Genomic DNA, 12,038 nt, shown 5'->3' with positions numbered 1-12,038 from the left:
GTTGATTGGCAAGAAGAAGAGATGAAACAATATGAAATACTATGTTTTGAACCTTCTCTTCATTTGCCCCAAATTTTTCAAAGATCTCTGCTATGTCCAATACCTTGAAGATGGTGGTGAAGTTAATGAATTACATTCTTTTATTTTCCTTTGATATGTTTCGTTATCTGAAGATACGCAAAGGATTTGTGATTTGGCAACTTAGGGAGCTCCTAGAGTGGTCGTGGTGGTGGTAGTGGTGATGGTGGTAGGTGGAGTTGGAAAAGAGAGCCTCTGAGGTCTCTTCTACCTCTTGAGCTATGATTGGGGAACTTCCTTCACCACTAAAGATTACAGTTCATGTATGACATGCTAGAGAAGTTTTTTGAAGCACTTAGAGGTTAAATGAGTTGTTCAGAGTCATGCAGATAGTATATGAGAGAGGTGGGATTTCTACTCAGGCCACCCTTCCCTTCTAAGGATGCCTTGTAGTTGTGTTATATGTATCAGGTACATTAATTTTCTCCCTATTATTAGTTATCATGTGTATACATATGTATGTACATATATGTATACATCCATCCATCTATATCTATCTCTATCTCTATATCTATCTATCTATATAAATATACATATGTATTTATACATATATACATACATACATATATATACATATATACATACATACATATATATATATATATATATATATACAGAGAGAAAGAGAGAGAGAGAGAGAGAGAGAGAGAGAGAGAGAGAGAGAGAGAGAGAGAGATTGATTCACAGGTTCTCTTCTCAATCAGAATATAAGCTGGTTAAGAGCAGGGGCTTTTCCCCTTTTCTTTATAGTACTGGTGCTTATTAAAGTACCTGGCACATAGCATATACTTGATAAATATTTGTTGATTGATTCTGATTCCAAGCCCAGTCTTCTATCTGCTATGTTAAGCTACCTCTGTAATTAGGAATAATGACATAGACTCTTCTTTATTTAAATCTGAAGGAACTTGAGTCCAAATCTGGAGATGAGCTGAGCTCTGAAGAGGGCCTAGGAACCCATCAGTGCAATTGCTTTTGCCGTATTCCTATGCAGATATCCTCAAAGAGTCCTTGCCAAGAGAGGGATCAAAGCCCCCAGGGGCTGGAAACAGGGGAAACAAATTTCCAGAACCCTCCTCTGAAGCAACTGAAGATCATGAAGTCCACTGGGAATATAGCTTATGAAGAGGGCAAAATAGGTCCATATTTATCATCAAATGATCAAGAAGAAGATTCCTTCAGAAGGGAAGCACCCAACACCCAGACATCCTTCAAAGAGCCTCCCTGGGGTGCAGACATGTGTTCCTGTCTAAATAAGAATACTTTCCTTTCCAGCTCCATCAGGATTGATGGAACCTCAGAAACTGTTTCTAAGTTTCTGGAGAGGCATCCCATGGATATTCCCTTCCACAATCCCTATACATATATAGCCAAAGCTGAAAGAACCAAATCTGTGCCAGGCTTCAAGGTGTTAGCATTTCCGGATGTGTGGGGTCACCACTCGCCACCCTTTTCCCAGTCCATGTTGGAACGTAAATGTGGAATTCAAAGGTGATGCTACTTTTGTTGTTGTTGTTGTTTTTAACCTAGTTATTTTGGGGGTATTCTGAATAAAATTCACAGGCCATATATTTATGGGACGGTACTGTTTCTTGTGGTACTAATGTTTCTGCTCAAAACATAGAGTTAAGAATAAGAAATATCACTGAAATCTTAGGGTCTAATTTTCTCATTCATTTCAACATGCTGTGCTAACATCTGGATAATCATAGTCAAATGGAGAATCCCTCCTCTTCTTCATACCCACCAATGCCATCTGTATGATGTCAATACTTGGAAGTGACTTTTCTGACTTTGGGAGAAATCTTCAAGTTCTTTAAGTGGCCAAAGGAGTGGCACCACGGAGACGCAGTAATGATAGTGGTAATAGACCATTGAATCATTGGGCTCTTTTGACCACCTGATGATACAGCTAATTCTTACTAACTCTGCTGGGCTGGCTATGTTGACTGTCACAGAAGTGGAGACAGTGAGTCAGTGTGTATATAGAAGCTGCTATGAAATCCCCTTACAGGAAACTATGGATTAGGTGGGTAAAATAGTGGTGAAAAGCAGAAAAAGCAGTAGATCTAGAGATCGATTGCCAAGGAATCATAGGCATAGAGCTGGAAGGGATCTTAGAAGATTTCAAGTTATACAATCTTGGAAGGGACCATGGCAGCCATCTAGTCCAATTCCCTCACAAAAGAAATCCCTAGTTTAACGTATTTGACAAATGGTCATCCAATTTATCTAACCTACTCCAAAACTTCATAGATGAAAAAACTGAGGCTCATAGAGATAAAGTGACTGACTCACCAGGTATTAAGTAGCAAAGCCAGGATTCAAACCTCTCAGCTGAAGACCTTGTCTCATATTTCACTGAAAAAGTTTGAGGACATTCACCAAGAACTTCCTACTCTTACTTCCTCCTCATCTCATATTACTCAGATATCTTCTGTCACTATGTTCCTCTTTCACCCTTGTCTCACATGTAAAGGTGGCCCTTCTCCTTGTCAAGACAAACCACGCTACATGCACAGGTTAGCTCATTGTATCTTATCTCTAGAAGATTGCCACTTTATCATTTCCAGTCCTTCACTTATCATCAATCTCTGCCTAATGGTTACTTCCTCACTTCCTACAAATATACTTATGTCACTCCCATCTTCAAAAACTTTCACTTGAGCTATCCAAACTCACTAATTCTTGTCCTATATCTCTCCTCCCTTTTGTTGCTAAACTCCAAGAGAAGGCTGACTACAAGTGATGCCCCCATTTCTTTTCCTCTCACTTTTTTCTTAACTTGCCAGTCTAGCATCTGACCTTATTATTCAACTACAGCTGCTCTCCTCAAAGTTACCAATGACCTACTAACTGCCAAATCTAATGGCACCCCCTCTGCCACAATTCTCATCTTTTTTGACCTCTCTGCATACTTTGATGGTGTTGATCACCGTCTTCTTGATACTCACCTTTCTCTAGGTTTCCATGATACTATTTTCTCCTGCTTCTATTTCTACTTCTATGACCGCTCATTCTCAGTCTTCTTTGCTAGGTCTTCTTCCAGGTCGTGCCAGACAGTAGTGAGTGTTCACTGGACTCTGTCTTGGGTCCTCTTCTTTTCTCCATCTATACTATACCACTTGCTGATCTTTTCAGCTTCCATATATTCAATTATTATTTATATACTGATGATTCTTAGATCAACTTAATCCAACCCTAACCTGACTCCTAATCTCTAGTCTTGCATCTTCAGTTATTTATTGGACATCTACAACTGGATGTCTCTGCAGCCTTGAAATTAAAAAAAAAAGTTTGCTCCTTGGAAGGAAAGCTATGGCAATTATGGACAGCATACTAAAAGGCAGAGCTATCACCTTGCCAACAAAGCTCTGTATAGTCAAAACTATGGTTTTTTCCAGTAGCAATGCATGATTGTGAGAGCTGGATTGTAAAGAAAGGTGAGCGCTGCAGAATCTACACTTTCAAATTGTGGTGCTAGAGAAGACTTTTGAGAGTCCCTTGGACAGTAAGAAGATCGAATCAGTCAGTACTTCGAGATTAATTCAGACTATTTCCTGGAAGCTAAAATACTTTGGCCACATAATGAAAAGTCAGGACTCATTGGAAAAGACCCTAATGCTGGAAAAAACTGAAGGCAAAAGGAAAAGGTGATGGAAGAAGATGATGTGGATAGATAGTGTCATGGAAACAATGAACATGAACTTGGGCAGTCTTGAAGAGATAGTGGAGGATAGAAGGGCCTGGCATGCTATGGTCCATCGGATCACAAAGAGTCAGACATGACTGAATAACTTAACAACAACAGCAATCTGGATGTCTCACAAACATCTTAGATTCAACCTGGCCAAAAGTGAACTAATAATATTTCCTCCCAAGCTCTTGGCTCTTCTGAACATTCTTATTACTGTGGAGGGCATCATCATCCTCCCAGTCACCCAAGCTCACAACCTATGTGTTCTCTTTGTTTCTCACCTCCCACCCCCCACCCCATCCGATCTGTTGTCACATCCTGTTGACCTTTACCTCTAAAATATCTCTCATATACATTCCCTTTTCTCCCCCAACACTGCTACCACTTAGGTGCAGACCCTCATTTTCTCACATCCAGACTGTTGCTCTCCTTGCCCCAAATCTCTCCCCACTCCAGTCTGACCTCTAATCAGTTGTCAAAGTGACCGTCCAAAAGCACAGATCTGACCATGTCAACTCCCCTCCTCACCCCATTCAGTAAACTCCAGTGGCTCCTTATTACCTCTAGCCTCATCAAAGTATACTTCAGGAGGAAACATGAATTCTGCTCTCTGTGATTCCATGGTTAGCATTCTGGTGTCCCATAACCGGGAAGTTTCACTTCTCTTCTGTATTTAAAACCTCTCAGCCAAAGATAACCTTGCATGAGCATGAGGCAGGGAGCTGGGGCCTTCTTTGAACTGTTCAGTGTGTACCCATTGCAGCTGCCGCTGCCAGCTTTTGTTTCACTCCTTTCTGAGCCAAAGTGTTGAATGAGCTTTTTATGCCCAGTGGCATCACTTTCTGGTTTTACACTTCTAAATTAAATCTTTTCACAGTGCATATTTCAGGACATTAAGTAATTGTTCCACAGACCTTTGAATGCTACACTTTTCAAAAGGTCAGGTTTATGAGGTGAGCCACCTCTGGTTTACACTATTTCTGCTCTTTTCCCTACTTCCCCCAGCCCCAGTCACCATGGTATCCACAGCCTGTCTGGTCAGAGGAAGAATTTTGTTTACCTTCTTGCTGCCTGCTGAATCTTCATCACAACTAACTCCCCCCCCATCTCTTCAGGCTCCTGTCTTTGTCCAATGGCAGTTGCTGTAGGAAAAGGTTGACTTTTTTTGTAGTGATTAATCACTGCATCCAAACCAAGATTTATTGTGCATCTACTATGCTAGGGGCAGTGGGACATTTAAAGAAGACTAAGGTGTGCACCCTGCCCTCTTGAGCACATGCACACACACACACAGACACACACACAGAGGCACAGATAACTATAACAGCGCAATGAGAAAGGCATAAGCATAGCAGCTTTGCAGTTCAGAGGAGGCCAAGGTTACATTCTCATTGGAAGATTAGGGAAAGCTTTGTATAAGAGATGATATTTAAGATGGGTCATTAAGAATAGGTAGGAATTAGATAAGCAGGGCTGGGAGGTAAAGCTCCAAGGTAGAGGCAAAGGTATAAGCTAATGATGATTACGATGATGATGGCTGACATTTATAAAACTCTTAAATGTTTGCAAAGCCCTTAATGTACATTATCTCACTAGATCCTTAAAACAACCCTCTGAGGTGGTTGCTATTGGTATCTCCATTTTACAGATGAAGATGACAAGGCTTGAAGAGTGTAAATGACTTGGCTATAGTTATGCTGTTAAAAATGCCCAAGTTGGAATTTGAACCTAGATCTCCCCAACTCCAGGCCCAATGCCCTAGCCACTGTATGTCGTAAGCAGCTCGATTTGACTGGAACATAGAAAGGATAAGGACTTTTATGGGAGGTCTGATTGAAAAAGGATTAAATTGTGCAAGTCTTTTAATGCCAGATAAAGTAATTTGGACTGATTCTATAAGGGGTAGAAAATCATGGAAGTTTTTTGAGCAAGGAAATGGGATATGAGGCATGTTTAGAACTATGGTTTAGGAAATTTAATCTACTAGCAGCGTGTTAGCAATATGTGTGATGAACTAGAGGGAGGAGAGATTGCTGAACTAAGAAGCTATTATAATAATCTAGGAAAGAAGGAAAAGAGCTAGACTGGGGACTTTGTAGTAGGAATGAGGAGAATGGAGAAGAGAAATTGTACACATAGAATTTCTTAGTCTTAGTAATTAATTAGCTTGGCAGAGGGGAATGTGAGAAAAGGGATGAATCAGAGACAACACCAAAGTTTCCAGGCTTGGTGGCACTGAGGATAGTTGTACCATGGACAGAAATAGAGAATTCCTTCAGGAACAGAATTTATGGGGGAGGTAATTAGTTCAATTTGGACATGTTGGTTTAGCTGGGAGAAAAAAAAATGTACACTTCCAGGATGCTATCCTGTCAACAAAACAAAGCTCAAGAATAAAAGAATGAGCTAATATCAGCTCTTTTTGTGGTGGCCAAGAACTGCAAATTGAGGGGATACCTATCAGTTGGGGAATGGCTAAACAAGTTGTGGTATATGAATGTAATGGAATACTCTTGTGCTATAAGAAATGATGAACAGGCAGACTTCAGAAAAACTGGGAAAGATTTGTATGAACTGATGCTGAGTGAAATGAGCAGAACCAGGAGAACATTGCACACAGTAACAGCCACATTGTGCAGTGATTGACTTTGATAGACTTAGCTCTTCTCAGTAACGCAAGGACCTAAAGCAACCCCAAAAGACTCATGATGGAAAATTCCATCCACATCCAGAGAAAGAACTATGGAGTCTGAATACAGATTGAAGCATAACATTTACTCTCTTTTTTTGTTTAGTTTTGTTTTTTATTTCCAATAGTTCCTCCCATTCATTCTAATTCTTCTATACTACATGACTAATGTGAAAATATGTTTAGTAAGAATGTATATGTAGAGCATATATCAGATTGCATGCTGGAAGTAAATGTTTAAAACTAAAAATAAATTAATTTTAAAAAACGAATGAGCTAATATCATGTTTTTGTAGAAGATAAGAGGAGAAAGCAAGGAATTTCCTTTTAAAGATGGAGATCTTAACCACTGACTAATGCAGGATATTGAGTGGGCTGGGTCATATTTTTGATCCAGCCTTGTGTATCTTGGCTTGGCAACTATGCCTATTTGATCATTGAGGAAGAAATGGAAGAGAGAGCCTATGAAAAACAACATTAAAGTTACCCTGGGCTGATGGATCTGGGCCAGAAATCAGAAGGAGAAAGATTTGCCTTTAGCTAAACTGACTGAGATTAAAATGAGGAAAACTTTCACACCAGAGCAGTGAAAAAAAAAAAAGTAATAATTTTCTAAATGAAGGTGCATATACATATGTGAAGTCAATGGAGTGGAGGGTACAGACCAGAATGTTTCATTAACAGCTTTTCGGTTTCATCAGCAAAAAATGATCTCAAGGCAGAAGATCCCTAGGGCACATCCCAGTTCTACTCTTGGCTGCAGACTTTGCATTTATGACTTTTTTCTCTATTCAGGGCAAAAATATTTGAAGATGTCCAGCGGTTCATCCAGCCAGACAAGGTGATGGGCAGAGTTGTCTTCAGTTTAGATGAGCCTTGGTAGGTAGCCTTATGCATTGGTGGCACAATGTTTGGCTTCGATTTATGGGGATGCAAGTCAGGAAAGGGATATTGCTTTTAGTTAAGCAGTTTCTAGCTAAAATTTAGCTAAATTATATATATATATATATATATATGCATATATATAGTACACAACATACACACACATATATAATGTACACACACACACACACACACACACACACACACACATATATGCACACACGTATAAATATCTTTCTATCTTATTTTAGGAGCAATGAACAATCTAAGCAATGGGAAAATGCTGACTACTGATCATGGAAATGGGTTCTTAGTATTAAAAATAAAAGCAATAATAATATGCATGCCTATGAACTATTTATTTTGCTTCCAGGCTCTTTCAAAGCACTGATACAACTGAATGTTTGAAGTTCTTCTCCGGGTTTGAGTCAGGAAACCTGCGGAAGGCCATCCAAGTGAGAGAGTGAGTAAGGGATATCTGTGGGGAGAGGGGCGTGGCCCAGGATGCAATAGCTTTGTTATTGGGAGGGGGCAGTTGTTGTGGATTTGGATTGTAGATTTAGATCAGTAAGGGGCCTCCTTTTACACATGTGGAAAATGAAGTTTGGGGATACGAAGTAACGGGCTCAAGGTCACATCAGAATCATAAACATGCTAAAGCTCAAGAAAGAGAGATTTAATACAAACTAAGAGTCTAAAGTGGAATGAAGTGAAAGTAGAGCCAAGTTGTAATATCAAAGGAATATATCGCTTTAGGATTAGGAGACCTGGGTTTGAGTCCCAGTTTTGCAACTAGCTTACTACAGTGAGATCTTAGTCAAGTCACTTTAGCTCTGTGGGCCTTACTTTCCTGACCTATAAAATGAAGGTAAGGGTCCCAAGATCATTAGAAGTCTATGATGCTAGTAAATGTATTTTACCCCCTAAATGTAAAGAGAAATTGTCATTACAGCCAATATTGCTCACTAACTGAAGGCTTACTATAACACACTCCAAAATGATTCAGAACTCTAGACAACTTGAGTATTTGATGGGTCTTTTGAATTTTTAACCTTTCAGGATGCAACAGAACCTTTATAAATCTTTTTGCACTGCCCTGGATTAATAGGGAGAGAATCCATATAGGTCATACATGTGTCTGCCTGCTGGGGAATGTGAGTAGAATTCCCACTATTCAACCAGCAAGGGTGGGGACCTCATCCCAGCACCTCCCAAGGTGTTGGAGGTAACTTAAGGACCTATGGCCACATATGATGGCACTGTCTATCCTACTCTGTGTCACTGAATCCATCTGTCAAAATTACCACTGATTGCTCTTGTAGGCAGTATAAGTTTATTACTTCAGTATCTTTGGTCAGGGCATCTGCCATGCCTGAAATGTTCTCCCTTCAAATTTCAGCACATCCTCCACTTTCTAAATAAGATCTTTCCTTATGCCCACTAGTTGTTAGCATCCTCTCTCCCAAATTACTTCGTTTTTACTCGGTAATATATTTTGTATTGACTTATCTTTGTAAATGTTGTTTTCCTTCAATTCTATGTGAGTTTCTTTAATTCATGAGATGAAAATGCAATTCACAAAAACAAAGGCAGAGGCACATTTCTCCCTTTATAACAATGATACTAAATAACTCACATTTACATAATACTTTAACATTTGGAAAGCACCTTAAATCCTGTAAGATAAGTAATATTAATATTACTCTTTTGTCATTATACTGGAAGAAAGGAATGCTCACTGAGGTTAAGTGACTTAACTATGATCAAAATCCTTTTAAGTGTCAGATGCAGGATTCAAACTGAGATCCATCTTGACCCTAAGCCCAGGGCACTTCCTGTCATCTGGAAAAAATGAATAGACAGAGAATCTTGACTGATCGACTGATATATTATACCCTATGACCTATGGCTTGTGATTTTTTTTCTTTTATCTTCATTACTTTACTTCTTCGTCCCCTTCCCCCACCCATCCCGGACTCAAAGTAGAAAGTATTTGGTTATTGAAAATGTCGGCATCTTAGAAATTCAGTCTCAGGTATCATGCAGATGATTTGTGACTAGTCAATTTTGTGATAAGAGCTAGGTGTTGATAAAAATGAGACTTTAGATTTGATCCTATCACCTGTCTTTCCTCTCTTCCATGGCTATAGACTTCCACTCTCATTTGAGACATTTAGACGTGTAATAAAACAGTAGTAATGCCATGGGGAGAGACTAGGTAAGGATATAGATAGGTTAGTACAAATCTGTCATTACTCTTGGAAGAGCAAGTCAAAGCATATTCTTAGACATTGGGTCAATAGCATTCTTTGTACTAGGTGGTGAAGTGAAATGGACATGGAATGTCCATTTGGACATGAAATGAAGAGGACTTAAATTTGAATCCTGCCTCATACACTTACTATCCCTGTGATCTTTGGCAAATCATTTAATTTCTCTTAGCCTTAGTTTCCTTGTCTGTAAAAAGAGGAGGTTGGATTCTATGGCTTTGAAGGTCCTGTCTATCTCTAGGTTGGTGACTCTATGTGCAGCAAATAATGGAGAGTGATTATTTTGTAGTTCATTTGAAAGAAATACCAGTGTTATTAAACCAACTTTGAAGCAGACAAGGGTGAAGTTACCTAGTCAAAGCTAGCAGTCTTGTATTATGTAATAAGAGTGAGATTACCCCCCTCATCAAGGCTATGAGATCAGGTTTCTTAGCTCACCAGGCTAACATCACATGTCTTGCCTTCCAGGTTTGAGTATGATTTATTGATTAATGCTGATGTGAACTGCATCCAGCACCAGCAGTGGTTCTACTTCAAGGTGAGCGGCATGAAGGCTGCTATGCCCTACCGCTTCAATGTCATCAATTGTGAGAAGGTCAACAGCCAGTTCAATTACGGTATGAGCTTTTGGGGAAAAGGACACTCCTATTGAGTGAAATGATCAGTGTAGTTTTGTGTGTTTAGACTGTGAATAAAAAAAACATATCCTTGGTTTCAAAAGGGTTTAGAGAAGGGCTATCCCTTTGGGTCACCACTTGGGTGTCAAATTAATGGCTGAGCTATGATAAACTGATACTTTGGAGGGGAAACGAGGAAGCTTGGATACTACTACAGATAGTCAGAGTGCCCCTGTAGGGGATAATGTCAGGACTTACCCCATCCTTTTCTCTCCCTATCATTGTCAGGTAAGTAGACAGTTCCTGTTCTTCTATATTCTCAGGTCCAATAAACCATAATGGCAAAGGCTTGCTACAACATTGGTAAGCTACATGATATTATTGGCACCATCCAGTTAGGGACTTGGAAAAACCACAGAGGAATGCCAGATTCCTCTGAATAACAGTAGGAAATTAGATTAGAAACATTCAGAAGACAAAACTTATACTTCTATAACTATATATTTTAACCCCTGTGATGATGATTCTGATATAAACTGAATATGCACATTGTGATCAGAGATTACTTTTGTCTTAAATGGTATATCTGTCACCGTAACATGCTGGAATATGGATTCTAATGCAGTATGGAATCCACATTTTCCGAAAAATCTATTGACTTTCCTAAATCCAGACTAAATAAAATAGATGTATTCTAGATAAATTATAGATCCTGAAGGACTCTAATATTTAGAAGTAACTTTAAGTGTCCCAGTAATGAAAGTAACAATAATAATATGATAATATTAATTTTTACAGATAGTCTCATTGATCCTGATCATCATTCACTGGGTAGCAGAAGTGATAAAGGGATCCAGAAAATTTAGGGGAATCACTCAAGGTCACCAAATGAATCATTATTAGAGCCAAAAATATAACTTAGGACTCCATCCTTAGAAAAGTTTTTTTTTAATGTTTTAATATAGTTCTATTGGGAGGGAGAGAAATAAATTATCTTGCTGAAACAGATGATGAACCCTGTGTAGAAAGAGAAAAGTCTGGATATCAACTTTCTCTTTCCTTCTTTTTTCCCTTCTGGAAAAAAAAGTCTTATCACCTGAACCTGCCTTTGTTTTGTGTAGGGATGCAGCCGACCATGTATTCAGTGAAGGAGGCTCTCCAGGGCAGGCCTCACTGGGTTCGGGTGGGCTATGATATCTGTTATTACAAGTAAGTGCATCATTAGTATACCTTTGGTCACCCTTCCATTCCCTCTCCCATTCCCTGCTTAACCATAATGATGCCCATAACCTTCAGCTGCCAATGCTCATCTGCTAAACTTGTTACAGATCACTCAAGACTACAAATCTCCTGTCCTTGAGTGGAATAAACAGACAAGATGTGTATACATGGATTTTAAGTAACATTCAGTACCTGGCATGTAGTAGGTGCTGAATAAACATTTGTTTATGGTTGATTGAGGAATGCTTTATTTTGATTTTAGTGCTGCTTACTAGTTTTGTACTTAAATGATATAGTAGCCCCATTGTTATCTTTTGGTACCCTGCCTGTTTGTCTAGAAGGTGTCAAGGGTTCATAAACAATTTTTCTTTAATCTTTGGTTCCATGCAAATATCACAAACTTTTGAAAGATTCTATTGTACTAGTCCACATGAATTGGAGTTATATTTCTTCCTAATCATTCAGTAGACTTTCACTATTGCTTATATCACTAGACAGAGGACACTTAACACACACTTAAATTTCCCTACAATCAAAAATCCCATGAAAACCAAACTAAATGGGAAACGTTTCTAATGGAGCTA

The 12,038-nt window shown here is 39.0% G+C and overlaps 1 protein-coding gene across 1 annotated transcript in view; it reads left to right on the top strand.

Annotated features, from left to right (window-relative positions):
* Positions 1-12,038, top strand: part of AGBL1 (ATP/GTP binding protein like 1) — an 864,618-nt gene that overhangs the window by 118,805 nt on the left and 733,775 nt on the right. Inside the window, exons 11-15 of the mRNA XM_036736570.1 lie at positions 983-1,569; positions 7,260-7,343; positions 7,720-7,809; positions 10,085-10,233; positions 11,355-11,442. Coding sequence (XP_036592465.1) covers positions 983-1,569; positions 7,260-7,343; positions 7,720-7,809; positions 10,085-10,233; positions 11,355-11,442 — 998 coding nt within the window. The remainder of the gene's footprint in view (positions 1-982; positions 1,570-7,259; positions 7,344-7,719; positions 7,810-10,084; positions 10,234-11,354; positions 11,443-12,038) is intronic.

This window comes from Trichosurus vulpecula, chromosome 8 (genome assembly GCF_011100635.1).
Source record: "Trichosurus vulpecula isolate mTriVul1 chromosome 8, mTriVul1.pri, whole genome shotgun sequence".
In the NCBI taxonomy this organism is placed as follows: domain Eukaryota; kingdom Metazoa; phylum Chordata; class Mammalia; order Diprotodontia; family Phalangeridae; genus Trichosurus; species Trichosurus vulpecula.
Note: the sequence above shows the minus strand (reverse complement) of the source record. Positions and strands in the feature narration are given on the sequence as shown.